This window comes from Salvelinus alpinus, chromosome 17, assembly GCF_045679555.1.
Source record: "Salvelinus alpinus chromosome 17, SLU_Salpinus.1, whole genome shotgun sequence".
Taxonomy (NCBI): Eukaryota; Metazoa; Chordata; class Actinopteri; order Salmoniformes; family Salmonidae; genus Salvelinus; species Salvelinus alpinus.
In genome coordinates this window covers 20,510,375-20,538,243 of record NC_092102.1, presented here as the reverse complement: position 1 = coordinate 20,538,243, position 27,869 = coordinate 20,510,375, and the positions used below count along the sequence as shown (strand labels likewise).

Here is a 27,869-nt window from a genome sequence, read left to right as displayed (position 1 = left end):
TCTCCATCTCTCCCATACATTCTCTGCCCTCCATCCCCAATCAAAGAAAGCAATTCAAGTAGCCAAGTTTCGGTTTGATAGCTCATCACACTGTTTTATTCAGTTACTGACATCTCAGAAGAGAGCCTTGCAATGCTGCTGTTGGTAACCAACATTTTTTACCATAGCGTTGACGTTACACTGAAAAAAAGCGCTATTTCAAAACAAACACAAGTCCCTCATCAATAGTGATATGTCAGAGGCAGAGAATATCCTGTCTGGGCGGCTTTGCATGAAACAAACGACAATTTTTCTGCCTTTTCTTTTGTCTTTTTAGTCGCTTCACATATATCAATAAATATTTATACCTATAAACACTTTTCAAAAAAATCTAAATATTCAGTCACAGGTACTGGAAAAAGCTCCACTTTTAGATCACAATGATTAATGTACAAAACAATGATACACGTTTCATATAAATGTCATGGTAATAGGTAGAGAGTCTTTACTGCCATCAGCAAAGATCATAATGGATAAAAAATAAACTCAGAGATTCAGCGTTTCCTGAGGTTCCTGTGTCCCCCCTTGAGGACCAGGAGAGGGGGAATGGCTTTTACATCACATCACTGAGGAGCTGTTACGAAAGGTCAAAGTGTTCCTTATAACAACCAGGGAATGTGATCATAATAGAATCATCATAAAATGATTGCCTGCCACTATGTTTCAACTACTGTACACATGTTCTATTATTAAATGTTTTGTGTTTCTCAGTAATTTAGTTAAATGCTAATGAATCAATTCCGCACCAGGTGCCATGAGCTGCTATCAGCATGTTATAGAGGGCTATTCAGTAGAGGAAAAACTGGTGGGTTATCTGCAATCCCTCAGTGGGGGATCCATGTATCATTATGCTACTGATAAATCTCAGACAGAGGTAGGCTATTCATGGTGCACTTTGAACTGGCGTGACTCCCTCTCACTCCAGAATCCCTATAGGGCTATCAGCCATCATCAGATATCAACCCCAACCTGGTTGTCTTAGTCTATCCTCACTTTGGCCATGTGAATGTCATCTGACCTGACCACCATTCAAAGCAGTCACATCTGTCTGCATTTGATGCAATGCACTAAAGACATGTCTGAGTAAATATAAACAGGCGGGGTAGGGTGAGAAAATAACATGGACGAAAAGTAAAAGTCTTTTGAAAAATCTGTACATGTAAACATCACACTTTCACTGAGTCCAAAAAACCAGAAGGAAAAAATACAAAGCGTCACATTGGTATACAGTAAATTACACCCCCGCACAGAACTGCAGTCTCTGGCCAATGCAGGAGAAGTAACAATGAAAGTAATATCAAGAACAATATACGTTTTACAAAGCACCACCAACTGATAAGTTAAAACAGGCAAGGGTTGAAACGGCGTAGATTTTTCTGGAACAGTGCTGTACCCCACAGAAAAACGATTTAGATTTAAAATGTTTCTTTTACAGCCCTTTGAACAGTTATACAAACATCTGACCACATCAGCAATGCACAAGCTACTAGGGCTTTTACGCTCAGTTTTTTTAATCAAACATCTATACATTACATTGTCCTGCCTATGCAAAGAGAAATCCCACTGGCCACTAAAATGGGTCTACAAATGGTTGTGTTTTCATTGGTCACAGTAGCTGCAGCACACGTAAAATGTAGCTCGTAGTCTTAAGACAAATTAAGAAGAGAAAGTTATCGCTTCCTTTTTTTGAACACACAAAGCAAAGTGATGCATTAGTTAAACGTGGATGAATAGAATTAAGATCAACCCGGCATCAGTAAAATAATGAAGTGTAGATAGTAGTTTCCTGATGGCTGTTGGAAATGATGGCTGGCCAAAAGTAGACAAGGGGCAAATGGAGGTGGAGGAGACACGGAAGACATTTAAGAGTATCGGGACAGAGCCCCAGGTAGCGATCAAGTTGATTGATAAAGTCTATCCAAAGAAGTCTATCCAAATTAACCGTGTTCAAATGTGTGGACGCCTGAGCCTTCCTTGATATTTCAAAATAACAGTTTGTAAAGCCTGACTAGTGTAGCTAAAATACAATTTCGGAAGTCTGATGTGTGCAAAATATAATGAGCTTTTAAAGCAATAGTTTACTTGTGTTGCTAGTAAAAATTCAGATTGAAGTAATTTAGTTTTTAAGACAATGAGATTGGATGAGTCTGGCTTGAGCCTTGCCATGAACTTTATAACCCAGTATTGTGCATTTTAAGAGTGCTTATGTGTTCCACATCAAATTATCCATACGATCAGGGGCGCAACTTTGGTTTTAGAAGTGGGTGGACATATCTTTAAAAAAATGTTTTATCCAATCGGATAAACACTCCAAACAGTCTACCCGAACCCTCATGGTCCTAAAGCGCACCGTTGCCTCATTTTGTATCACATTCCAATGATAAAACTGGGGGGGACGAAAATGCCATTTCAGAATGTGTCCCCACCCCCCATCCCCAGTGAAAGTTGCACCCCTGCATACAATTATCAGTTGAGTGGACAAAAATATCTACATTTAAATCGATACAGACAACCAAAATGGAAAGCAAAACACACACTCATATCAGCTCTCATCATATACCACCATCACCATCCCATTGTCAAGCACGTTTAGCTTAAATGTGTAAATTGAATTTATGAATCAAGTATGATGTTCTGTAACAATGTCCGGTTACAAATATGTACCATGTTATTTTATCCTGAGCTGTAAAGTGCTTCCAAACTTGCAATAGATTATACATTTGAAATATAATAAAGCAGTCCAATTATGTCATGGATGGTGACCATGAATAAATTACAGATAATTTTGTGCATGTCATTTTAAACGTAGACTGACCGGTTCTTGGATTGATCATCCCAGCAGTTTAGTTAATATATGTGCTGCTGACTTCAATCATTTATGATAAATGACACTGAAATATATTCCTCTCTGGTATGAATTATCTGACAAATCTATAAGGTGCTGACCAGGTTGATTGCGTGAAATAATTGTTTTCTTTGTTTTCGAATGTTGAGTTTACAGAGCAAACTTGTTTACAATGTCTTGTACAAAAGAGCGTTGAAACGGGCCACTCCACATCACTTCACACAACAAACAGAAATCAAAAACAACACACAGTAATGCTAACGTTCAACAACAATAACAAAAGTAGATAAATAGAATTCTTACAACACATTTCTTAGTGCTGAGTGCTCCACTGACTGGCCTGTCTGTGTATCTGTTCAGAGAAAGGATGTGCTCTGCTTATGGCTACGGTACTCTGTGCTGCCCCCCACGTACAGCACACACACCATAGCAAGAAATTGAGAGAGTAAACTGTGATGCGATCACACATTTTCAAGATTGTCTTTTGCTACTTTTTTTAAACAGTGTTGTGTTTGATAACGCAATTTCTGTTGATGAGAAATGCAAAGACGGGTACGAAAGAGGAGTTGAGGCGGAGAGGATATGGTGGGATTTGGAGGGAAATCTTTTTCTATAGCAGGCCAACAGCTGATTACAAGGAGCCCAATGCATTCCTCATACAATTCCATGACACAACCACGTGACGTTCATGAGACAAAGTTCATACGCAACCATGTGCTGTTCATATCTGACTGACTTAAAACCACACAAACTCTTGCAAAACTCTTACAATTGGACTAGGAAATATTCTCACGTTTCAGATCATTCTGTGTCCTATTCACATTTGTCTGATTGGTGCCATTCAATGAAAGGCTTCAGTTATATTAGAGACAAAGACGAACAGCGTTCAAAACAAAGAACAATGAAGCTACAGTGCTGCCAGGGGATATCATTTCTTTCCCCCTTCCATTTATACAGCATTCCTGATTGACAACTAACGTTTCTGCTCCCAGTGGAGCCTCACAAAGTATGGGATGTTTGTTTTTCAGTTTAGCTCATCACACTGAGACTGAAAGCATGGGGAGCAGTTAGAGGTACCATGAGAAGACCTCCTTTTGCACAAAGTCTCACAAAAAGCCATCATGACTATGTGGATATTGGCTTGACTTGCCAAAATGGTATATCCACGCATGCACATTTACTGATTATCTTCCATATTGCACCTTGTTCCACACGTTTCCCAGAAGCAGTAACCTTTTGCCTACGATCCAAAGCCTGTAGGCTTGGAAACATTACAGTGCTTTACCCTACAGGTTTAACATCCCTGTTTGCATACCTACATCTTCAAACTTTAAAAACTACTGTTGAGATGAACAGATCAGTTACAAAAGGTCAAATCTGAAGCAGCAATACATGTTTGACAATTACCTCCTCAGAGCTTAGAAAAGAGCATCCACTGAAGGAGGTGACTTCGGGGTGTTTCTGGGGGAATGGATGAAGTGGGTAGGGTGTAGGTTTGTTATGGGAATGGCAGAAGGTAACTGGGCACTAAGATCAGTGTGAAATTATGGATTGTATTCTTCTTTTAATTGTTTCTGCTCCTGTGATATGTAAACTGTGAATGTGTACCATATATCTACCATCTGCTGTATATGGCCCAATTGTGCAATGCAGTTTTACTCCTATTCTTTACTTTGACTCTTTATTCAGTTGAGTGTATAGATGTCTGACTGTGTGTGACTGAGGGTGATAGTGCAGACGGAGAGTCTGGGGAGACGGCGCGGTTCGGCCCGGTCTGGCCTGGTTCTGTTTCAGTTATGCTGCAGGATTAGGTTTTCCAGCTCATCTGCGGAGCGGAGCAGGAAGGCGGCAGACTCTCGATACCCGGCGATGAGCTGCCGCACCGCTGTGACCTCAGGGGGGCTGAGCTGAGCCGAGGCTCCTCCCCCGCCTCCACCCTGACCACCGTGACTGTTAGAACTGGAGGAAGAGGAGGAGGTGGGAGCCACAGACTTCATACTGAGATCAGTGGGACCTGGAGAGAGAAATTATAGTTTACTGTAAATTTGATTACCCCATACAGTAAAGAAAGCACAAGATTATTGTCAAACACAGGGTCTATAGAAACTGTAATATTATTGATATACATTATAGGCAATAATTAATCACACTAATATAGATACAGGCACATACAAACACACATTGACAAACACATTCCCATTGACTCTAGGTCTAGGAATATAGGAATTGGGTTAAAGCTAATTACCATTGGTCTGTGTGGTGGCACCGGTGGTCGGCAGGTTGTTGCCAATTGCCCCGTAACTGTGGAAGCTGTAGTTGAGGCCTCCGTTGGTGCCGTTGGTGTAGACTGGGTCCTGGGTTTGGGACTGGGAGTAGGCTGAGGCAGCCAGGGAGAAGCCTGAGGGGGCCCCTGAGGCCGGGTCCCTGGAGCCGTTCTTATCAACAGTAGCAAGTTCCTCCTAGGGGAGGAGTTACAATAGTTATTACACTGTACTTACAGGAAGAAGAAAATAGTAATAAGAACATGTAAAGTATTAGCAAGATATACAGTAAATTAATATACTGTAGCTACTTACAGATGTACTATCTTAATTTGTTCACTCTGTTGTCGCAGAGAATGTGCAAATTGTAGTGTACTCGTGGTTTAAAAAGGCTTCTAAAGTTTGTAATGTCCACTTTAAAATGTCAGACTTTATCTATTCTAACAACAAAAAATGATCAACCCCTACAAAAATGTCCATTAATTATAATCCAAATAATAATTCACATTTCCTGTTGCAGCATGATTATATTCCTGCTGTGAGAAACTGGTCAAGTTAAGATAGAACATCTGTACTGCACATACTGCTAGTGATGTCACCAACTTTTCTGTAAATTGTCATTATTTCGCCACTATGGCCTATTTATTGCCTTACCTCTCTAATCTTACTACATTTGCACACACTGTACATAGATTTTTCTATTGTGTTATTGACTGTACGTTTGTTTATCCCATGTGTAACTCTGTGTTGTTTGTGTCGCACTGCTTTGCTTTATCTTAGCCAGGTTGCAGTTGTAAATGAGAACTTGTTCTCAACTGGTTAAATAAAAAATTAAAATTAAAATAAAAACTATTCTGTAAATATTCCAGAATAACACACTCTTTATCTACTGTCATGGATAAACAAACACACAAATGAATACACTCGAAAATCACATTAATGAATGAATACACACATTCTGTGAACACACACTCACAGGGCCTTGATAGACATCTAGTCGCATCCTCTTGGCAGCATTGCGTGTCTCACTTTCACAAGCAGCAGCAAGAATGTTCTCTGCCATGGCAGAGGTGAGGTGGGGAGGTGTGGGCCGTGTCTGACAGCACAGACAAAACAGAGACAGTGTGAAGGGTGTGCATTATAACATTACTGTGCGAGTGAATTTAGTGAACATTTATGCATGTTCATGAAACGTGTACATTGGCAGATAAAAAAGCATAGCTTTCTACAAATCCTGGCCGTCCTAGTCTCTAAAAACAATCAGAATACGGAGGGGAACAGTGCCTACCTCAAAACCAACCTTCTTCAAACGGCGGCAGGACTTGAGGTAGGTGCGGATGCGCTTGCGTGAGCGCTCCTGGAACTCAGGGAACTGTCGGCTGCACGACTCGATGATGGCCTGGATCTTCTCCTTGGGCTGCTTGGAGATGGGCACCATGCGGTCCAGGTTCTCATCCACAAACAGACGAACAAACATCTGAGAAGGCAGAGATGGAGGGGGAAGGGAGGAGAGAGGGGAGGTTGGGGTGTAGAGGGGAGGAGAGGGGGAAGAGAGAGTTTATAAGGGACACAAGAGAGGATGGGGGGTGTAGAGGGGAGGAGAGGGGGAAGAGAGAGTTTATAAGGGACACGAGAGGATGGGGGGTGTAGAGGGGAGGAGAGGGGGAAGAGGGAGTTTATAAGGGACACAAGAGAGGATGGGGGGTGTAGAGGGGAGGAGACGGGGAAGAGGGAGTTTATAAGGGAGGAGAGGATGGGGGATGTAAAGGGTAGAGAAAGGATGGGGGTGTAAAAGGGACGAGAGAGGAGAAGTGGGTGTAGAGTAGGGGGAAGCAGGAGGGGGAGGTGTTAACAGGGGAAAAAAGAGCCAAAGCAGAAAGGGGAGCAGCCAGGGCGGTGGAGCATGAAATAGGGTGGAAAGAAAAGGAGAAGGGATAAAGAGGGGGGAGAGAGGAAATAAGATATACTGAATACCAAACATTTGAAGCATGTCATTTCAAATTTTAACTCTTACATTCATATTCTTTAGAAAAAGAGCAAACATGACTTCTTTGTTGATATTTGGGTTGCATAAAGACCAACTGCATTGCATAAAGGCCAATTGCTAAGTAATACAACCATTGAAGTCTATATTTACAAGTGACAGTTGTGATGGGACTCTTACATTGAAGGCTTTCAGCCTCTCTGGGTCCATTCCCTCTGCATCAGTGATCTTATCACTGTCATCATGGTCGTCGTGATCGTCATCATCATCATCAATGATCTGAGCACGCCCAGAGGTCAAGTCCTCAGCGCTCATGCTCAGTTCAGTCTTCACTGAGTCATAGCTTCCGGAGCTGTACTGAGGAGACTAAACACAAACACACACACACACACACACAGACAAACACACACACACGTACACACATACACACACACATATCGCTATTAAAGCAACAGTTGAGGACACAAAGCAATGTTCAAGGTTCCTATCAAAAGGCCATATTCAAATACCTTCGCTATCCTTACCTTGTTGCCGTAGTCTGGATTCCCGGGGCACTTCCTGGTGGAGTCAGTTGGGTAGGGCGTCCCAACAGGGCTCCCCACAGGCAGCAATCTGTCGGTCAGATTGACTGGTTGCTGGTCCTCTGAGGAGGAAGAGGAGGAGGTGGTGGTGCTGAAGTCCAGGGGAGCACTCACCCCGTTCTCAGTCACCTCCCTGTATGGAGCCAATCCATCTGGAGGGACAGCGCCCACAACCATCGCCTCCGGAGGGGTCAGGGCTGGCAGACCGTGGCCGCTGCCACTCTCAGAGGAGTCATCATCTGTCAGAGAGAGCAGGAGAGAGAGAAACGATAAAGAGATGGAAACACTGATGGAAAATCCACTGATGGAAACACCACTGATGGAAACACCACTGATGGAAACACCACTGATGTAAAATCCACTAATGGAAACACCACTGATGGAAACACCACTGATGGAAACACCACCTCACCTATTCCCAGCAACGCAAGGTAGTATAATGATTTACAGATTACGTTTAACTCAAATTAGTCTCAACAAATCCAGAGATTACTATTCATTTAAAAAAATCTCACCATTACACCATTTTTGAATGAAAATGCAAACAGACAAATCCTGCCAATAGAGTTTTTGCTAATGGTCCAAGCTAGGTTGGTGTGTTGAGAGGATGCGTTGTGTGGCTGTTGTTTTTGATGGAGTAAATGTGTACATGTTTTTGCTTGCTCAATAATTTCTCTCCTTAGTTGGGGGAGGGGTCGACATGCATTATGTTGTGCTGTCAGAGTGTTTGTATAGGAAGAGGGGGGTATTGGGGTCAGCTGTCAGAGTGTTTGTATAGGAAGAGGAGGGTATTGGGGTCAGCTGTCAGAGTGTTTGTATAGGAAGAGGAGGGTATTGGGGTCAGCTGTCAAACTAATAGGGGGTGCTTTTGCAGTGGAGGCTTGAGTTATGATGGAGGTTTCAAACGGGGGAAGGATGGAGATGAGGAGGGAGGAAGGGAGGAGGGGGAGAACATGATGGGGAAGAGGTGAAGGGGCGGAAACAGACCCTCACAAGGCTGGCATGTGAAGTATGAGGGAACAGTATTGATGTGTGACAATAACACTGTTGGGGGTATGCTGTTAAACCACAAAGACAGCTGATTTCTACCACTCTAACCATCGCCTTTTCCCTAAGGCAGGGGGGACCATCAAAGTCTCCCTTTCCTCCATTCAAATCTAAAAGGGTCCACTCACAGGGATTTCCATTGTTGTGCTGAGCCTGTGAGGCCTCGTATGGCTTTTTTTTTATTGTGTTGACTACTAAGAATCCAGCCAGTGCAAAATCTGTGACTTTTTCTTTGAATACACTATTCAGTACAAACTGATAACCGGTTATCTATAGTGGATGTCCACTTTCCCTTCATGAGGTAGTCATGGATGGAGGTGGGGGTGGGTGGGTGGAGGCCCTTAGGCATTAGGGATTAAGGTTGGGTTGGGGTACTGAAACACTCCACATGAAGGGGGAGTTGGTTTTATTAGTACATTAATAACAGCACATGTTGCTGCCTATACTATGAGTATATGCACCCCCCCCCCACACACCTGTTAATGTACACACCAACTCCAACTCATCCATTGCGTGTAAGCAGGAACATACTGCACACAAACACACAAACACAAAAAGGCCAGCAGTTTACCATCCTCCTCTTTGAGTGTGGTCTGTGGGCTTTGTACATTCTCTCCATTGGGGGGACTGAGCTCAGGGACAGGGGGACGCTCAGCAGAGACCCACGTGGGCTCAGTCATATCCATGTCCTCACTGCTCACCGAACTGTCATCCTGAGGAGAGCGAGAGACATAGAAATAGGAAGATTGAGACACTTATCAAGCTACGATTTCGTCCCTGGGGAGAAGTCTAGGAAAAGTGAATAGGCTGCTGAAGAGAGCAGTAGACTGCATGAGGTAAATCACTCTCACTCAGGTGGACAAAGGCTAGACCAAAAAGCTTCCCCTTTGCCACTTTTTATTTGAGCTAGCAGTCAGGACATGTGTTAAACACACACAATAAGAGTACATTATGAAAAATGGAAATGGAAAGCACAGTCCACACTCAGTCCAAGTTGAGGCAATGACATTTTCTCCTGAGAGAATCTCCTTATTAAATAATGTGTCTTGAAGCACTGTTATTTTTAACTGTGGAAAGTAGAAACCCCAAACTTGTTCACTCTAATGGAACACAGCCAGGAGTAGCCTAGCAGTTAAGAGGTTTCGGCCAATAACCGAAAGTTTGCTGGTTTGATTCTCCTAGCAGGCAAGGTGGAAAATTCTGCTGTTCTGCCCTGACTTTGGTAAATAATCTACTTACAAGGAGGCCTGGCCTATATGCACTGTAAACCCCAAGGCAATTTTAACTCAATACTTCTAGTAAGTTGTACTCAAAGTTAATGAAAAGTCATTATAACTTCAAATGTTTATGTGGTACTGACTCAAAACTAAATGACAAGTCACACCAACTAAATTGTTTTAAGATATGATAACAAATGAACTTTTTTTCCCAGCATGCTCTACTGCAGGTAGATTTTTTGGAATTGTTTTTAATATCTGTGTTTTTGCATGTACATTGAGTGATTGATTGATTGATTAAATGTTAGGCTACACAAAGATACATCTTTTTTTTTTTATCTAATCCAATCATTGAATTTTTGCACCCGCTACTGAAATGGCTGTTCCAGTTTAAATGGCTTAGGTATTTTCCTCCCACTGTTCTTAACCCTGGCAGTCATTATGAATGCAGGTTGTGGGTGAATACAAATTTCAAGTGTTGGATAGCCTAACGCTGGCGAGATTCCAATAGGAATTACAAATCACTTTGCAAGCCAGCATAATGTGATTGATTACAGTTAGGGTTGTACAATCCTGGTCAATTTCCCAAGTTTTCCATAAATCATGGTTGGAAGATTACTGGAATTTTGAGGGGAATGTTATAGTATTTTGCAACCCTACTTGCAGGCCTGATGTGGCCTGTAAAACTATGAGTTTCAGGCCACTGTATAAGGCCTTATTATATATGTAATGGCTCAATTATAATTATAATATTTGCCTAGGAACTCACTTCGTGAAGGCCACAGGACGGAAAATTAAAGAATTCAGCAACCATGTCTCTGTCACTAACAAATAGTCATGGGTGGTAACTCTACAATTCAATTGAAAATGCAAGACACACTGGGAAATTATTAGAGGCATGGCTTACTGGGGGCCTTAAATGTAAGTATACCTTACTCAAGAAAACTGCATTTGTATGCATTTGAAGGTAGTACTGCTCACTTCAGCTATTTAAGTTTCAGGTAATCAGTTTTCTCAAAATGTTTGAGTAGCCAGAACTTATCCGATTTTACAGTGTGCATGACGAAATAACATCTACTGCTCTTGCCAGGCCAGGGGTGTTGCAGATGGGGTTAGCTTATTATGAATACACTGGCTAATACCTTGCATATATCATGAACCTATGAGAACACAGTTGAACCCACATACAGAACATTACAGTATAGTACAGTACAGTAAGAACCAAGAACTGATATCCTCCTGAGGAAACACAACACACTCCTCTGAGGGTTCTGTAGAGGGCTGAGGCACTTACTGGAGGCTCTATTAGGTACCAAGTGATGCATGGTGTAATAAAGAGAGAGAGGGGAGGAGAGAGAGAGAGAGAGGGGAGGATAGAGAGGGGGGGGGGGAGAAAGAGGGGAGGAGAGAGAGAGGGGAGGATAGAGAGGGAAGGAGATAGAGAAGGGAGGAGAGATAGAGAGGGGAGGAGAGATAGAGAGGGGAGGAAAGATAGAGAGGGTAGAGAGAGTAGATAAATAGAGAGGGGAGGAGAGATAGTTTGAGAGAGGGGGAGAGAGAGGGAGAGAGAGAGGGGAGAGAGAAAAGAAGAGAGGCAGAGACAGCTAGAAAGGGGTGAGTTGGAGAGTGATAAAGGATGAGGGAGACCTGAAGCGGCAGGCAGAAACATGGGATGTAAATAAATAGAATACCCTATTCTGTTCTATGTTAACCACCCTCCCAAACTTCCAATAGTGTTTGGAACACAATGACCACCACATTAGAAGGGCCCTCTGCAAGAACTCTCCACCACTCTTTCTGTTGCTGTTTTTTATTATCTCGCTCTCCTTCTCTCTCTCTCTTACACATGCACATGCATGTTTAATTGATTTAGGCATTTATGCATGAATAAACGACGTGCACAATCTCCGACATGAAAGCTGTGAAAAGTGACATCATTGATGACATAGGCTACCATGTCCTGCAGCCAAAATGTCAACTGGTCAAGCAAAGGTGAGATTCATTCAAAACGGAACTGACTGAGCTGTATCACGGCAATATCTTCAAAATACACTATATATACAAAGGTATGTGAACACCCCTTCAAATTAGTGGATTTGGCTATTTCAGCCACAACCGTTGCTGACAGGTGTGTAAAATCAAGCACACCACCATGCAATCTCCATAGACAAACATTGGCAGTAGAATGGCCTTAATGAAGAGCTCAGTGACCTACAACGTGGCACTGTCATAGGATGCCACCATTCCAACAACTCAGTTCGTCAAATTTCTACCCTGCTAGAGCTGCCCCGGTCAACTGTAAGTGCTGTCATTGTGAAGTGTAAACTTCTAGGATCAACAAAGGTGATTTCCCTAAAATCCTACCGCGCGGGTGTGCGTAAGAAGTCCAGTGTTGGAGTAGAATGAGGCAGAGTGTTGTCTCTGATGTCACTGTCACGATACAGTGAACTACAGTGGCCTACAGCAGCCTACAGTAGCCTACAGCAGCCTATAGTGGCCTACAGCAGCCTACAGTAGCCTACCGCAGATTACAGTGGCCTACAGCAGCCTACAGCAGCCTACAGTGGCATATAATCAAATCCTGTCCGTGTCTTTAGATTCTAATTGGTGAATCTGCTGCCTCCCTTGCTGTGTTTAGATAGTTGGTTAACCATAACATTGTCCTCACCCCTCCATCTTTTTTTCATGGCACTTGATGTTAAATTTCTAGTAGATCCCGCTAGGCCCTGTGCTGAATGCAAAGTTGTAGACAAAGAAGATAAACTGAGTCAATCTGGGCTTCATTTTTGTTGTTGTTGCAATCCATTGCAGTTGAGTGGGTCCTGATGTTCCAGAGGACGTAAACCTATCGGTGTCTACCCTACTCGCAAAGTCAAAGAAATGTGTGGATATGGAAACGTTTCAAATGTACCCCCCCCCCCCCCCCCCGAACACACACCCACCCGAACACACACCCACCCACACACTGTATGCCTTACCCGCTCATTGGCAGTCATGCACTGTAGTTTCATCTGTTTCAGGTAGGTGGCAGTCAGTGGCATGTTGTAGTCAATGAGGTCCGGAACCAAGGAGGTTGGTCGATCATTTTCTGTACAGAGAATACAGTAACACTCATACAGTAAGATCATTCCCAAAACAAACAATCAGGTAAAGCAAACTACGCATTAAGAGCTTTTTGAGTACTCCCACGTGCCATTTGGGCTCCGCAACACCCCTACACTGTCTATTGGTTTTCTTGGACCGGAATGTCCATTCATCTGATCTGGTTCCTCTGATCTTAATCAGAATCGATCTCCGATTAAAAGGCAATTATGACAACCATGGTGGCCCTTGAGATCTGGAGTCATGAACTGCTGTTTTAATGCTGCAACCTAAACAATGGGAAGCCCTCTGTGTTCCCCACCATGACCACTAGAGAGACCCCATGCTCCTTCTATTGGAACATTGTATTCATTATTTAGGACCTCTTGGGTCTTTGTTCCATCATTTGGCTTAATGATGGCCTCCACCTTTAATTGCCCCTAAGAATGGCTTACGAAACATTCACAGAGACCTACGACTATATATTTAAACGACAGATTGGACACTGCGTTGAGTGTGTGAAGCCCAATGAATATGGGGCTGTAGATGTACTAGCAGTCAATTCAATGGGTCAATATGTATAGTAGCATTGCAATTCATCATTTTGACAAAGGTAGTAGGAAGGTGATATGCGTTATAACAATAACCCCTTATAAAGCTTTAGAAGGAATTGTTGCTATTCAGATAGATGTCAAATTGAAAGGAGTCTTTCTTATCAAACAAGACTTTTATACCTGAATAAATATATACAGTCAATTAATAAACAGGAGCCAGTAAACTGACTTGGGAGTTAGTAACCTTTGAACTCTGCAGTGCTGGGATTGATGTGCATCCTCTTCTGACACTCTCCACAGTTCATTAGGAAGCGTGTCACTGCCTCCCTGGGCAGGAAGGCGTACGTCTCCGCTATCTGTGCCAGGGGAAAGGTCAGAAGGCACAGGTCAGGGCAGGAGTAGAAGAGGTATAAACTGTTATTAAAGCCTGGGATCAGTGATTATGTTAATGCTTTGTTATCTGGGGTTGGCATGGTGAGGAAGGAATCCTTCCTCAATGCTCCAACAACCTCTCTCTCTCTCACACACACATCTGCTGCTGATATCCTGACTGTTTGAATTGACCATCTACTTATTTCTGCTTTGATATCCCATGCTGGAGCTGGGGCCTTTTCTTCACCTGCTCGCTCTCTCTCAGGTGCAGCTGACTCATATATATTCCCCTCTCTCTCCCTCCTCTGTTTATCTCTGCCTCTCTGCCCCCACTGGCGTTTCCCTGCTAAACAAGGCGACCTTCATGTGACCATGGCAAGGCAGCAGGGATGCCCAGCTCACCCCCCTCTCCCCCTCCCCCAGGGCAGCATAGAGGGAAAGGCCGACCAGAGGAATCTGCACTTCCCAGAAGGCCAAGGTGACAGCTCCATATTATGCCCCTGCCCCAATGGCGCTCAGTGCCTTCTCAAAAGGGTACGTGCTATGAGATGTGACAGGACCTCTCTACAGGGCAGGGGCGAGAGGCAAGAGAGGGAAATGGCCCTGGTCCCCAGGGGGTTTAACAGCCATGCTCCCTAAAAAACTGTCTCACTACACAGACAAAGCCCCCCCAGCTGCAGACACAGACTTGGCTCTTCAGACCTCACTAGATCCTAAATACACTGGGTGAATACAGTTGCAACATAGAACAATATGATCTAGGAATGCATACGCTGTTGATGATGTGGTTTATCTATGTGCTATACTTTTTTTTTTATCAAATCAAATTTTATTAGTCACATGCGCTGAATACAACAGGTGTAGATCTTACAGTGAAATGCTTACTTACAAGCCCTTAACCAACAAAGCAGTTTTACCAAAAATACCTAAAAAATAAGAAATAAAGTAACAAATAATTAAAGAGCAGCAGTGAAATAACAATAGCGAGGCTATATACAGGGGGTACCGGTACAATGTGCGGGGGCACCGGTTAGTCAAGGTAATTGAGGTAATATATACATGTGGATAGAGTTATTAAAGTGACTTATGCATAGATAATAACAGAGAGTAGCAGCAGCGTAAAAGAGGGGGGGGGGGGGGCAATGCAAATAGTCTGGGTTAGCCATTTGATTAGATGGTCAGTTGTCTTATGGCTTAGGGGTAGAAGCTGTTTAGAAGCCTCTTGGACCTAGACTGGCGCTCCGGTACCACTTGCCCTGCGGTAGCAGAGAGAACAGTCTATGACTAGGGTGGCTGGAGTCTTTGACAATTTTTAGGGCCTTCCTCTGACACCACCTTGTATAGAGGTCCTGGATGACAGGAAGCTTGGCCCCAGTGATGTACTGGGCCGTACGCACTACCCTCTGTAGCGCCTTACGGTCAGATGCCGAGCAGTTGCCATACCAGGTGGTGATGCAACCGGTCAGGATGCTCTCAATGGTGCAGTTGTAGAACCTTTTGAGGATCTGAGGACCCATGTCAAATCTTTTCAGTCTCCCGAGGGGAATAGGTTTTGTCATGCCCTCTTCACGACTGTTTTGGTGTGCTTGGACCATGTTAGTTTGTTGGTGATGTGGACATCAAGGAACTTGAAGCTCTCAATCTGCTCCACTATGGCCCTGTCGATGAGAATAGGGGCGTCCTCGGTCCTCCTTTTCCTGTAGTCCACAATCATCTCCTTTGTCTTGATCACATTGAGGGAGAGGTTGTTGTCCAGGCACCACACAGCCAGGTCTCTGACCTCCTCCCTATAGACTGTCTCATCGTTGTTGGTGATCAGGCCTACAAATGTTGTGTCATCGGCAAACTTAATGATGGTGTTGGAGTCGTGCCTGGCCATGCAGTCATGAGTGAACAGGGAGAACAGGAGGGGACTGAGCACGCACTCCTGAGGGGCCCCCGTGTTAAGGATCAGCGCGGCAGATGTGTTGTTACCTACCTTTACCACCTGGGGGCGGCCTGTCAGGAAGTCTAGGATCCAGTTGCAGAGGGAGGTGTTAAGTCCCAGGGTCCTTAGCTTAGTGATAAGCTTTGAGGGCACTATGGGGTTGAATGCTGAGCTGTAGTCAATGAATAGCATTCTCACATAGGTGTTCCTTTTGTCCAGGTGTGAAAGGGCAGTGTGGAGCCCAATAGAGATTGCATCATCTGTGGATCTGTTGGGGCGGTATGCAAATTGGAGTGGGTCTAGGGTTTCTGGGATAATGGTGTTGATGTGAGCCATGACCAGCCTTTCAAAGAACTTCATGGCTACATACATACATGAGTGCTACAGGTCGGTAGTCATTTATACTTTTGTCTCCTGTTGAGGATGCGTGGTTGTCTAAGTAACTACTGATGCTATGAATAAGAAATAGCCAGTCTATAAAATGCATATTTTTTGTGGCAGTTTCTAAGAGAATAGGAAGATGCTTTAGTACAGTCTATATAGGATGCCTATTGATGAACTGATTGTTTATGTTGGCTCGGTGCCAGTCTTACTGCTTTATAGGTCTTCTTCTGGCCAGCGTGTTTAGGTGCTCTACCAGGGTCGGCACCCATCTCCACATGCATGGCATAGATGATGTCGAAGAAGTCCTCCACCACTGCCACCCTCTTTAGGGATGAGCTGTCCTGGGCCGAGCCTGCATCTGCACACTGGAAGACAGAGAGGGAAACATTCAATACCCTGCCTGAGAAGACTAAGGCCTGTGTGCGTGTGTGTGTGTGTGTGTGGGGGGGGGGGGGGGGGGGGGTAGACGTGTGGGTGTGTTGTCCGTGCATGCATGTGTGTGTGTTTCAGTTCTTTATGGAAAAAGATCTCCGAAACATAACAGTCATGAAAATCTGAAAATATCTGAACCCCTGAGGCTATTGGCTGATACAGGGCTCGTAGTGTGAATGTTAACAAGATGGTTTTCTTATCCCAGCTTTGAGAACAGTGATGATGATTCAGCAGAGCAATATGGATCAGCACACAGCACACAGGAGTGACAAATATGGAGAAGCTCAGGCAGGGTCCAGGACAAATCACCACAGGGTCAGCTCTACTGAGATGTCCAGTGCTACTGTCTGTGTCTAAGTAGCTCCCTGCTCTACAGGCTAGCTGCCTGTCTGTGTCTAAGTAGCTCCCTGCTCTACAGGCTAGATGCCTGTCTGTGTCTAAGTAGCTCCCTGCTCTACAGGCTAGCTGCCTGTCTGTGTCTAAGTAGCTCCCTGCTCTACAGGCTAGCTGCCTGTCTGTGTCTAAGTAGCTCCCTGCTCTACAGGCTGGCTGCCTGTCTGTGTCTCGGGCTAGCCTAACAGAGTGTTTCCTGACAGATGTCACTGGCTCAGGCTGCTGCTTCTGGCTCTGGGTATCATCACACACCCACTGGCCAGATCACTGCTGGGGCTGGGGCTAGTGTACTGCAGTGGGCCTCGATCCATCTTGTGTTCAGAGAATTAGCTGCCAGATTAGCTTCCCCTCAGCAGAGCTTCTTCATCCCTGCAGAGTCAGTCTCTCTCTCTGTTACACAGACTCTGAGATTGCTCCACTGCAGAGAGAGAGAGAGGGCGAGAGGGAGAGATAGCTGCGGCTTCATTCAATGTCCCCACCAGCACCACCTCATCCCTGCAGTCAGTGTTTAAAAATAACACCCCGTCCTGTACTGTACAATGCCGACAGCTCCTCCTACAGCCAACCCCCAGCATCCACCCTGCTTCCAGTGCCGCTGACCCCGTCACCATAGAAACGGCCACAATCTCTCTCTTGGGCAGGTGTGCAGGGCAGAGGGTCATGTGACACTCAGTTGGAACTCATATCGCTACGACAACGGCCTTGTTGCTTAATAGCCTACTTACCACATGGGCTTTCTTTCTTCCACCGGGTCACCGCTGGGCCTTCTCTCTCTTTCTCCCTCAAGTTGTTTATTTTCCTTGTTACATTTGTCTCTATTCTGTATGACTTTGTTTTCCCCTCTTGTGGGGGTGTTCATTTCATCTGGTGTATCACTTCCTCAAGAAATGACTTTTATGTACATAAACATGTGACCTGAGGTTTATGTACATGATGTACGGCCCTGAATAGACGCTGAGGTCAATGAAACAAAAGAACGGAATATTATATACATCTAGTTAAGTCCCTGGTACACAGTACCAATGTAGATTCCAAAAGTTGTGAGATGTCAGGGGATGTGTTCGAGGTGGGACTCAGTGTTTCTCGAGGAGGGTCCATATATCAGAAAGTTATGCCCGGCATCACTGATGAATCTCACTCTTTTTATTATACTGTATATAATTTTTCTCTCCTCTGACATTTCGAATCCTGCTCCTGCTATCTGACATTTATTTAGCTCTTCCTCCTCCGACAGTGTCCTTCTCTTCCTCTCTCCCTACCTCTGTCCCGTTCGTTCTTTTCTTCCCCATTCTCCCTGCTCCTGCTCTCCCAAGTGCAAGGTAATGATCGTTGCCATGGCAACTAAAACCAGCTCACAGAGCGGGTTTGTTTTAATCCGGCCCGTCTCCTCTCTCTCTGTAGCCACTCTCCCTCCCTGTCAGCATGTTCTTGATGTAATAGCCTAATGATAATGAAATAATAATACTAACAATCCTAATCATCATCACTCCTGTAAGGTATCATTTTCCTGATGACATCATCATTATTCAGGACAAAAATAGTGAACAGGTCCATTATTTTCAGCATACTCAAAATAGGATCCAACCCGGGACACTCTTGTACTGCACATATCCAGACATCTACCAGTGTTAGATCTGCCATTGTCCTCTCTGACACTACAACATACTGTATATCTCACTAACCAAGATTTCTATTGCTATTATTGCCTCCTATGTCCTCTTTGTTTTTCAGTGAACTGTGGTGCAGCAGACAAGACTCCATCACCCTTGGCAGGAATCAACCCAGACTCAATCCAGCAATTAATTTGTCCAAAAGATTTAGCATCCCTTAGAACAGGGTTTTCCAAACTCGGTCCTGGGCCCGAGGTTTTGGTTTTTGCCCTAGCATTACACAGCTTGATGATGAGTTGGTCATTTGAATCAGCTGTGTAGTACTAGGGCAAAAAACTAAACGTGCACCCAGGGGGGGGGGGGGGGGGCCCATGACCGAGATTGGGAAACACTGCCTTAGAAGGGTTGCAGATTGCCAGCGAAGATAAACAGATGAACTCTTCACTTGCAACATATGCGCTCAAGGGGTAGTTTAACCATTAATTCACACAGTGTGTGTGTGTGTGTGTGTGTGTGTGTGTGTGTGTGTGTGTGTGTGTGTGTGTGTGTGTGTGTGTGTGTGTGTGTGTGTGTGTGTGTGTGTGTGTGTGTGTGTGTGTGTGTGTGTCTGTCTGTGTGTCTGTCTGTGTGTGCGGCACACTCATGTTTATATGTTTAAATGTTCGATCTGTTTATTCAGCATAGTCCACAAGGTGTATGTTGCGTAGCTGGAGAAGACCAGCTGTTGAATGGTAAATATGTGGTCTCATCAGCATCACAGTGTTTTACAGGAGGGAGACATGTCAGCAGCCCTAATCACCATCACCACATAAACCTATCAACACTCCAACTGTCTCTCTTCCTGTTTCCTCTCTCTCTCCATCTTCCCCTTTCTCCTTTTCTCCATCTTTCTAATCCCATAGGACTGCTCTCCCGAGCCACAGCATACCCCCCATCCCCTGCTCTCTCTCTCTCTCTCTCTCTCTCTCTCTCTCTCTCTCTCTCTCTCTCTCTCTCTCTCTCTCTCTCTCTCTCTCTCTCTCTCTCTCTCTCTCTCTCTCTCTCTCTCTCTCTCTCTCTCTCTCTCTCCCTGTCCCGCTCCAAACAGCTCTGTTGCTAGGAGACTGGAGGGGTTGATTCGGCCCGGCCACCCCCACCCCCCCTGGCAGTCACACACACTAGCAGAGAGAGAGTCGCTGAGGGGAAAGGAGAGAGCGGAGGAGAGGAGCGGTCCTGCACACAGACGGTTCGGGGGGGCTGGAGGCAGCTGGGTCACACAGACAGGCCAGTGGACAGAGGAAGGGAGAAAACCACAGCAAACATCTCAAATGGAAAGGGCAATTTATCCTCAATGGAGGAGGGAGAGCAAACACTGTAAAGCTCCACAGCCATTAAAATATATACAGGATTTACAGTCGTATGTTTTCACAAATACTGCCGGTAGCAATCCCACAGATACAGTATAGCTCTGTATAAATAAAATAGAATTTATTTTGTGTTTGATAGACTACACTACACAAGAAGAGAGCTGTAATCATACGCAGTTGGTTATGGGTGGTGGTGGCAGATAGACGGAGCCCCAACAAAAGAGGGACGGTGGGAGAAAGAAAGAGGGACATTGGAGAAAGAAAGAGGTACAGTGGGAGAACGAAAGATGGAAAGTGGGAGAATGAAAGAGGGACAGCGGGAGAACGAAAGAGGGACAGTGGGAGAAAGAAAGAGGGACATTGGGGGTAAAGGATGGCTTTGTCAACAGCACTAATTACTCAGATTATCTCATTGCAGATGTAACAACAGGTCACCTTTTAAAGTCCCATCTCCCCCTTGTAAATCCATCAGCAAGATAATGGATGCATAAATGGGAAAGCCCTGGTGTCCTCATTAGGGAGGGGGGTAGGAGGGGGGTGCAGCAGTGAGGACATACAGATGTGTCCTGCAATGCAGTTTAAAAAGGCTTTTGAAGTTTGCAATTCCCACTTTGACATTTCAGACTTTTTCCCTTGTAAAAAATCAACCCCAACAAAATGTCCATTAATTATAATCCACAAAATCATTTACATTTCCTGTTGCTGCAGGATTATTTTCCTGCTGTAGCAAACCGGCTCAAATTAAGATCCTACATATGTATAAAACATAATCTCCTTGCCCCCCTTTATAAAACCTCTCCTTTTTCTGCCGGCCTCCTTCGTTTATTACCCCCGTTTCTCTTTTCTTCTCCCCGTTCCTTTGCTCACTCTCCCTCAGTTCATAAAACCCCTTCATTAAATCCACATTAGGTCTGCCATGCTCTCCCCCTATGTCCCGTTCCCTGCCTCCTCCCCCTCTCTCTCTCTCCTTTTCTTTCTCTCTCTCTCTCTCTTTCTCTGTCTTTCGCACTCCCATGATGATCATTAAATGATAGAGCGTGTGACAGTCCCAGTAACTCATCCAGGCCCTGACAGACCCCATCCCTCTGTTGATGTTCCAGTCACCACCCCAAACAGAACATCCTGATGTACTACACATAGGTTCTGCAATCTGGGCCTTTCATCATCTTTGTGTTATTACTACATAATTACTACATATTTTCTATTTCTGTTACAATGTTCGGGTTGTTAAATATTTGTCCTGCTACAGCATTAAAAAAATGATAGTAGCAGAGTGTAGTAGTAAGATTTAACACCGAGGCGTAAGGCTGTGTGTGTGTGTGTGTGTGTGTGTGTGTGTGTGTGTGTGTGTGTGTGTGTGTGTGTGTGTGTGTGTGTGTGTGTGTGTGTGTGTGTGTGTTGAGATCTAGAGCAGAGCTCAGACTCTCCCACACAGGGGGAGCCCCCAGGCCAGTTAAAAATGGTGTTAATTTATCCTCCTATGGGAGCAAAGAACTGTCTCTCCATGGCAACAGAGAGGGTGCTGAGGGGAGGAAAAACAGAGCAGCACGATCAACGACCCCCTCTTTGTACGGACACACACACACACAGTGTAACATACACATTTTCACTCTCTCACACAAAAACACACACTCGCATAAGGACACACTCCAATATCAAACTCTGTGCACAGCTTATTAGAGATTCATTACAAATGTATTACCAAAAGGCTAGGAACACATTGGCTTCAAATATGTAGGTCTACCGAATCCTCTTGTCCTAGAAGAGGCCTCATTCACAAAAATAAGTGGTTGCATCATCTCTCTCTGTATGTAATGTGTCTATGTGTGTCATCTACATCCAAAGCAGAGGAGCCTTGCACATAATTTATTTGAAGGGGCACTGAGGGCCAAATGCAATATCTTTCATTCTCTGTAAAATAAACTGTATAGGGATGAAGTTGAGGAGGCACTGGAGACACTCCCATATGGCCAAAGCACTGAAATAACCACAGCACGCAGTCAATCACAAAAAAAGTAGGTGAATTGGAGACTTGGTTTAAGAGAGGCCTTGTTGCTGAAAAACCAACATTAAAACAGTACATTATATCCCGTTGTACTTTTTATATTAAGGTAAATTCTCCCCAAACTTGCTAGGTTGAGAGTAAAGAGCAAATTTGTGGCTTTGGTTAAGGTATTTAGCATTTGTAGGCCTAATAACCTATGTACAGTCATAACAAACCAACACATAGAGACTGAATAGGAGGGACAGAAAGAAAGGCTAGATTATGCTGGAGTTGTGCCATGCAAAACTGTTAGCATTAATGCAAATGTTGTTGAATGAAAGGAGCACTATTCTTTTGACTCCGTGCCCTCCTAACAGAGGGGAGCGCTCAGGAGACGTGGAATAATTAATCAGATAATAATGATGACGTTCCTGCTCCATTTTGATGGCAGAACACAAACGTTCCCTGTCTGTCTCAGACGGGACATACTCAACCACTCCCACACCTCTCACCTGTTTCTTTCTATTATTTTTCATCAAGTTACAATACTCCATTCACTGGGTTACAGCTCTCCCGGAGAGAAAGGTTCATAGAGCATTGTAGATGTCAATTAACCCTTTATGCTCTTTTATGACAGCACTTCCTGCAGCATCTTACACATGGAGTCCCATACCTGAGGCTGTGCTGTGTGTGTGCTGAGAAAGTCCTACCAAATCCAGATTGTGAATGAGGGATAGAGATATGTAAAGGTTTCCGTTGGCATGGCAACAAAAAAGCAACTGCTCTCATCCGTTAATATTTTTCGGTGCCATATTTAGAGCAACAAGAGAGAAATGAACACAACATTCGCTTTGAAATGGAGGGCACACCTATAGCTCAATAAATGATTACGTGTGCAAACCAGATTAGTGTTAGACTGTATTATATATGGTGGCAGAGTATCTGTCGGTGTACAATAAATCTCTGCTATTAATAATGTAAAACAAAAAACGACAGGCCGATATGAATCAATGAATCTAGTAATGGTAACGTGTGAATGTACCACTACAGTGGGCATGTCTGCAGTAGTGTATGACTGCAGAACATCTCACCGTGCCGTGGTCTATCAATTGTTATATTCTCCTCCTCCTCACTGTCTGGGCTCTAATCAGGACATAATGAGAGCGAAAGCAGGTTGCATCCCCACACTGAGGCCTGCTGAATTGTCTAAGCACTGCTCAGGCTCTCAGACATACAGAAGGAGAGCGAGAGAAAGGACTCGGGGATATAGACAGAGAGAGAGAGAGTGTGAAAGGGAAAGAGAGAGAGAAATTTCAAACAATCCCATCAACTGTCTGAAATGTAGTTTGCACTAGGCCCGTGCTACAGAACTCTTTAAAACCACTATTCCCTTTAGTCAGTGTCTGTCTCTTCCTTCCACTACTGGACTATCCTGTATAACTCCCTCTGTGTTTACACCAACTGAAAAAAGGTTCATGTCTGCCCATCAACCACTAGCCATGCAATCCTTGCCCCCACCCCCAACCAACCTCCCCCTCATTTAGCCCCCCTGCCTGCACCCTCAGTGAAACTTGGCACACCCCAGGAGCAGCTGCAGAGGGGCCTCCAACGCCACACTCTGAAAACACGCCCCCCACCACACAGGAGGGGCACTGAGGGCGTTGGGCGTTGTGGTTTTGTACTCTCTGTGTGTGTGTGTGTGTGTGTGTGTGTGTGTGTGTGTGTGTGTGTGTGTGTGTGTGTGTGTGTGTGTGTGTGTGTGTGTGTGTGTGTGTGTGTGTGTGTTTGTGTGTGTGTGTGTGTGTGTGTGTGTGTGTGTGTGTGTATTCATTAATTCAGATTACGGTAGCATTTACTTTTTTACAGTATAAAACAATCAATTTCACAGTATTGTACTGTGTCATTACACAGTACTTGCTTTGAAACCATATTTATATTACAGTAGGTGTACTGTAATATGAAATACAGAATTTGACTTGCCACCGAGCTGCCTGTAAATGACTGTCAAATTCATGGTAACCCCTTTACAGTGTACCAAATCTCTGTATCTTGTACGCATTTATTTTTGGGTGGCACAGTGGTATAGGCTTCAAGCGGACAGTGAGAGAATGAAGAAGAGAGAGAGAGAGAGATCTGAGGACTGATAACACATGACCATTAAATCGACTGATACACTATCTACCACTCAGCAAGGGAACAGTCAAAGACGACATACTACTGGCTGACAGACAAGAGAACACACACACAAACCACCTCCACACTCACATTGATACACATTGACCGTTCTTGCATCTAATTGCACCTCTACTTCACTATTTGACTTTCCACTTCCCACTTTAATTAATGATGAAATGACTGCCTGGTGTTTGATTTTGTTGTTCTGTTTGTTGTCTAGTTTTGCACAAGTGGGGGTTGGACATGGGGGAGTCCCCTGCTGTGTCTCATCAATAACTAGAGGTACATACTATTCAGGAATAGTTTCCTTCTATCTAGTAGAACTAGAAATCACATATAGGCCTCTTTAACATCACTTGCATACTATTCTCAGACATGCATGGTAGAAATAGAAAACAGTGTCATGCCTAGGCGCTTACCTTTTATTACTGTAGAGCAAGGACATTTACAAACTTGGCCCTCACAGAGTGACATCAGCTATTTCTGGGTTTGTGCATAAAGCTGTGTCAAAACAAAAGGCTTTTGCCCACAAGCAATGTAAAATGGATAAAGTGTCGAAAACTGAGACATTTCAGAACTATAATATGACATAATGAAAAGTAAAGTGTAGATGAATACCTGTGGGTAATAAATGTCGTAGTAAACACAAAAGGCTATTTAACGTTCCATCAGCCAAGATACAAAAAAGAAAGCAAAACTCAACTAAATCTCCAACTCTAGATGCACCTGCCAAGAGTCTTTATCATGAGAAACGATCTAGCCTATAGGACCAGGTGCAGTTAGGTATTTGAGCCAAAAAAAGAAAGGCTACACATTAACACAGGTAAAACACCTGAGGAAGGATCGATCAAATAATCCACACCTCAACCCATTAAACCACACCTCAGCGGTGCTGATATTCAAAACGGTTCTTGTAATTTGAGTCTATTGTTCACACTAATCTTGACGGTCCTTGGAGAGCTTGTCCCAACACCATGGTGGGGGTTGGTGTGATTCCCCGAAGGCATCATATAAAATGGTGTCCGTCTCAACTGGCACTGAACAAACACACACACAACCTCTATCCTGTGCCTATAAAGAGTGTTTTCTTAAACTTTGGTCAATCAGCCTAGATAATCAATGTATCAGATAGGATATTCATCGATCTACATTTCCAACCCCAAGTAGCCTATACCCTACCTAAATAAATAATTTACAATTTCACCTCAGATTAACACATGTTTAACAAAATTGTAATACATTTAACCTATATTGCACGAGATTATCATATGGTGAAATCATTCAAATGTCAATTCTAAGCAGCAGTGGTTTTAACTTTGATAGAGGGAGGATGCCGCTATATGCATCTGCTGGATAGCCTTCTCTTTTGTTCCCACCGGAGACCCTCACAGGGATCAAATACGCACGGTGGTTTTACGTCCAACATAGTACAAATGCAATATATCCCTTTTATTTATTCATAAGCATACATCAAAATCGAACGTTTTATGAATGTGGATAAACGTACTAAGTCATAAAAAGACATGCAAGTGTAGGAACTATGCAGGTATGATTGGTTACCAGAGCAACGAGTGCCTGTGGAACGATCCGCATCTATCCTGCACTGGGCAATGTAAAGTTGCGTGGTGAACACATAACTACGCGGATTGACACCGTGGATAGTTTTGCTTTCATAGCATGTGCACGTAAGTTATTGTATTCTTGTCAATATAAATTACTGTTTGTCAATTAGTACAAGACATTAGAACGAAAAAATAATGTGTGGTGCTGCGCATTTAGCCATCCCCATGGAAAGCCGGATGGATTTTGTGGATTTATGCTATAGGGCTATTATACGAGGTAAAGGGGAACATGATAAATTATTTTGTTCATCTATAAACCCTCACCTCCCCCTTCCATACAATGTCCTCCTCTAAGGGATACACCAAGCACCCCGGCATCCCCACAATTTGGGCACACCGCTCGCTGGCACCCAATGTATGCGCGCACACTCAATTGTCCTACATGTCAGGAGTCTGGACAAGACATACTTTTTATGTTGTGAATGGGCTATTAACTCATATATACTGCTTAGTAGCATAGCGTTCCGTTGACAGGACATTAAACGAGTCATTTGTCAGACGACCACAGAATGATACCCCACACTGGCGATGTTGCTTCTATAGGCACCGGCGTTGCTATGGCAGCTGGGGATGGGAGTGTGACTGCTCTGTTGAAAGGATGAGAGTCGGTCAAACCGACCTTTCTGTGAATAGGTTGGGGTCAAGGGGGAAAGCCAAACGCTGAAAAGTTGTAATCAAATAGGTTATGACAGGTGCATGTGGTTGTGGTGAAATCGAATAGGTTTCATTGACGATAGCGGGACGTCTCATGCGCGCGCACACACACACGCACACACTTTACCGTTTACCGTCTCATGCACACACACACACACACACACACACACACACACTTTACCGTTGACTTGACTGGGACATATAGGACGGGCTTCCCTGACGCTCCTTTCTTGTGCTCTCCCAGAATGTTGCTCCCGACCTGAAACCCTTTCGACTTCACCCAAAATTTGAATTTGGCATTGATGTGGCTATTGTCGACATACATGCCGTCCGACTCTTCGTTTTGCAACAGTGTCTGCATGATTTTGTTGTATTTTCGCCGAGTGACGGTCTTTGTTTTACCCGAGTCCCCATATGTCCGGAGGCACCAGTCCTGAAATTCACTGAACATCTCCGCTCCTAAAACGACGGGACTCCGGCTCCTTTTCGTTACATCCGTGCATGATGATTTTTTTGTTGCCATAGCGTTCGATCTTATAACCCGTTTGGCTCTTCAAATAATAAAATAGCTATTATGCAGGTTTCCCCCTCCTCTCCCGTCCCGCGTCGAGGAGGATGGTTCCGCAACTACGATGGCTTTCTCCCTTTCCTTGTCAGCTGGAATAAAGGCGTAGGAAACTGATTCGGGCAGCCGCACACCTGTTTGCAGAGACTATTCGCCTGCTGTCCCGAACCGCAACGGCAAAATGTCACTTGCTCACATCATCCGCTGAGGAACTGAGGGAGGGGGGCTGTCCTATAGAGCGGGTATCTCCCACCTGTGCGCAAACGGTCTCTTGACTGGAGGCTGAGATATGGAGAGAAAAAACACAGTGCTGCTCACCAAACAACAAAGAACACAGGGGAAGCATAGATGGAAAAATACGTTGAACTGTGGTTGTCTATTGACTTACTTTTAGACATTCGACACAATTTTTGGTCAGAGCTGATGCAGAATCAAGTGAAAACCGTGACAATTCTCAAACATTTAGGCCTAATCGGTATTGAGCCATGTAGGCTATCTGATCATCAATCACGCGCACCGCAACCTTGCGCAACGGGGATTGTTTCCCTGCTTCCCACCTGTTTGAATGGGACCTGCGCGTGCACCAGCCTGAACCGCCTCGGACGTTCGGTCGAAATATATATTCTCAAAGAAGCAATAGGCCATAAAGACAACTTCGAACACCAAGCATTTTAGGCTAATTTAAATGCGTTTTCTGGAAGGGAATAGTAGATTGCAAAGCAGTAGCCTAATCGTAGAGAGAAAATGTCCGATAGCCTACACAAACGACGCCGGTGCTCCAATGTGGATTTTCCTC

General features: G+C 44.3%; 1 protein-coding gene across 1 annotated transcript; it reads right to left on the bottom strand.

The window, feature by feature from the left end:
- Positions 1 to 67: 67 nt before the first annotated feature.
- On the bottom strand, positions 68 to 27,843 carry LOC139542441 (nucleolar protein 4-like). Its single transcript, XM_071347874.1, has 11 exons — positions 26,690 to 27,843; positions 16,502 to 16,657; positions 13,854 to 13,965; positions 12,953 to 13,062; positions 9,329 to 9,470; positions 7,654 to 7,949; positions 7,310 to 7,495; positions 6,434 to 6,622; positions 6,122 to 6,241; positions 5,130 to 5,343; positions 68 to 4,898 (listed from the first exon to the last, which is right to left on the bottom strand). Exons 1-11 carry the CDS (start codon positions 27,029 to 27,031, stop codon positions 4,675 to 4,677), a joined length of 2,091 nt encoding a protein of 696 aa, XP_071203975.1. The 5' UTR covers positions 27,032 to 27,843; the 3' UTR covers positions 68 to 4,674.
- Positions 27,844 to 27,869: the final 26 nt, after the last annotated feature.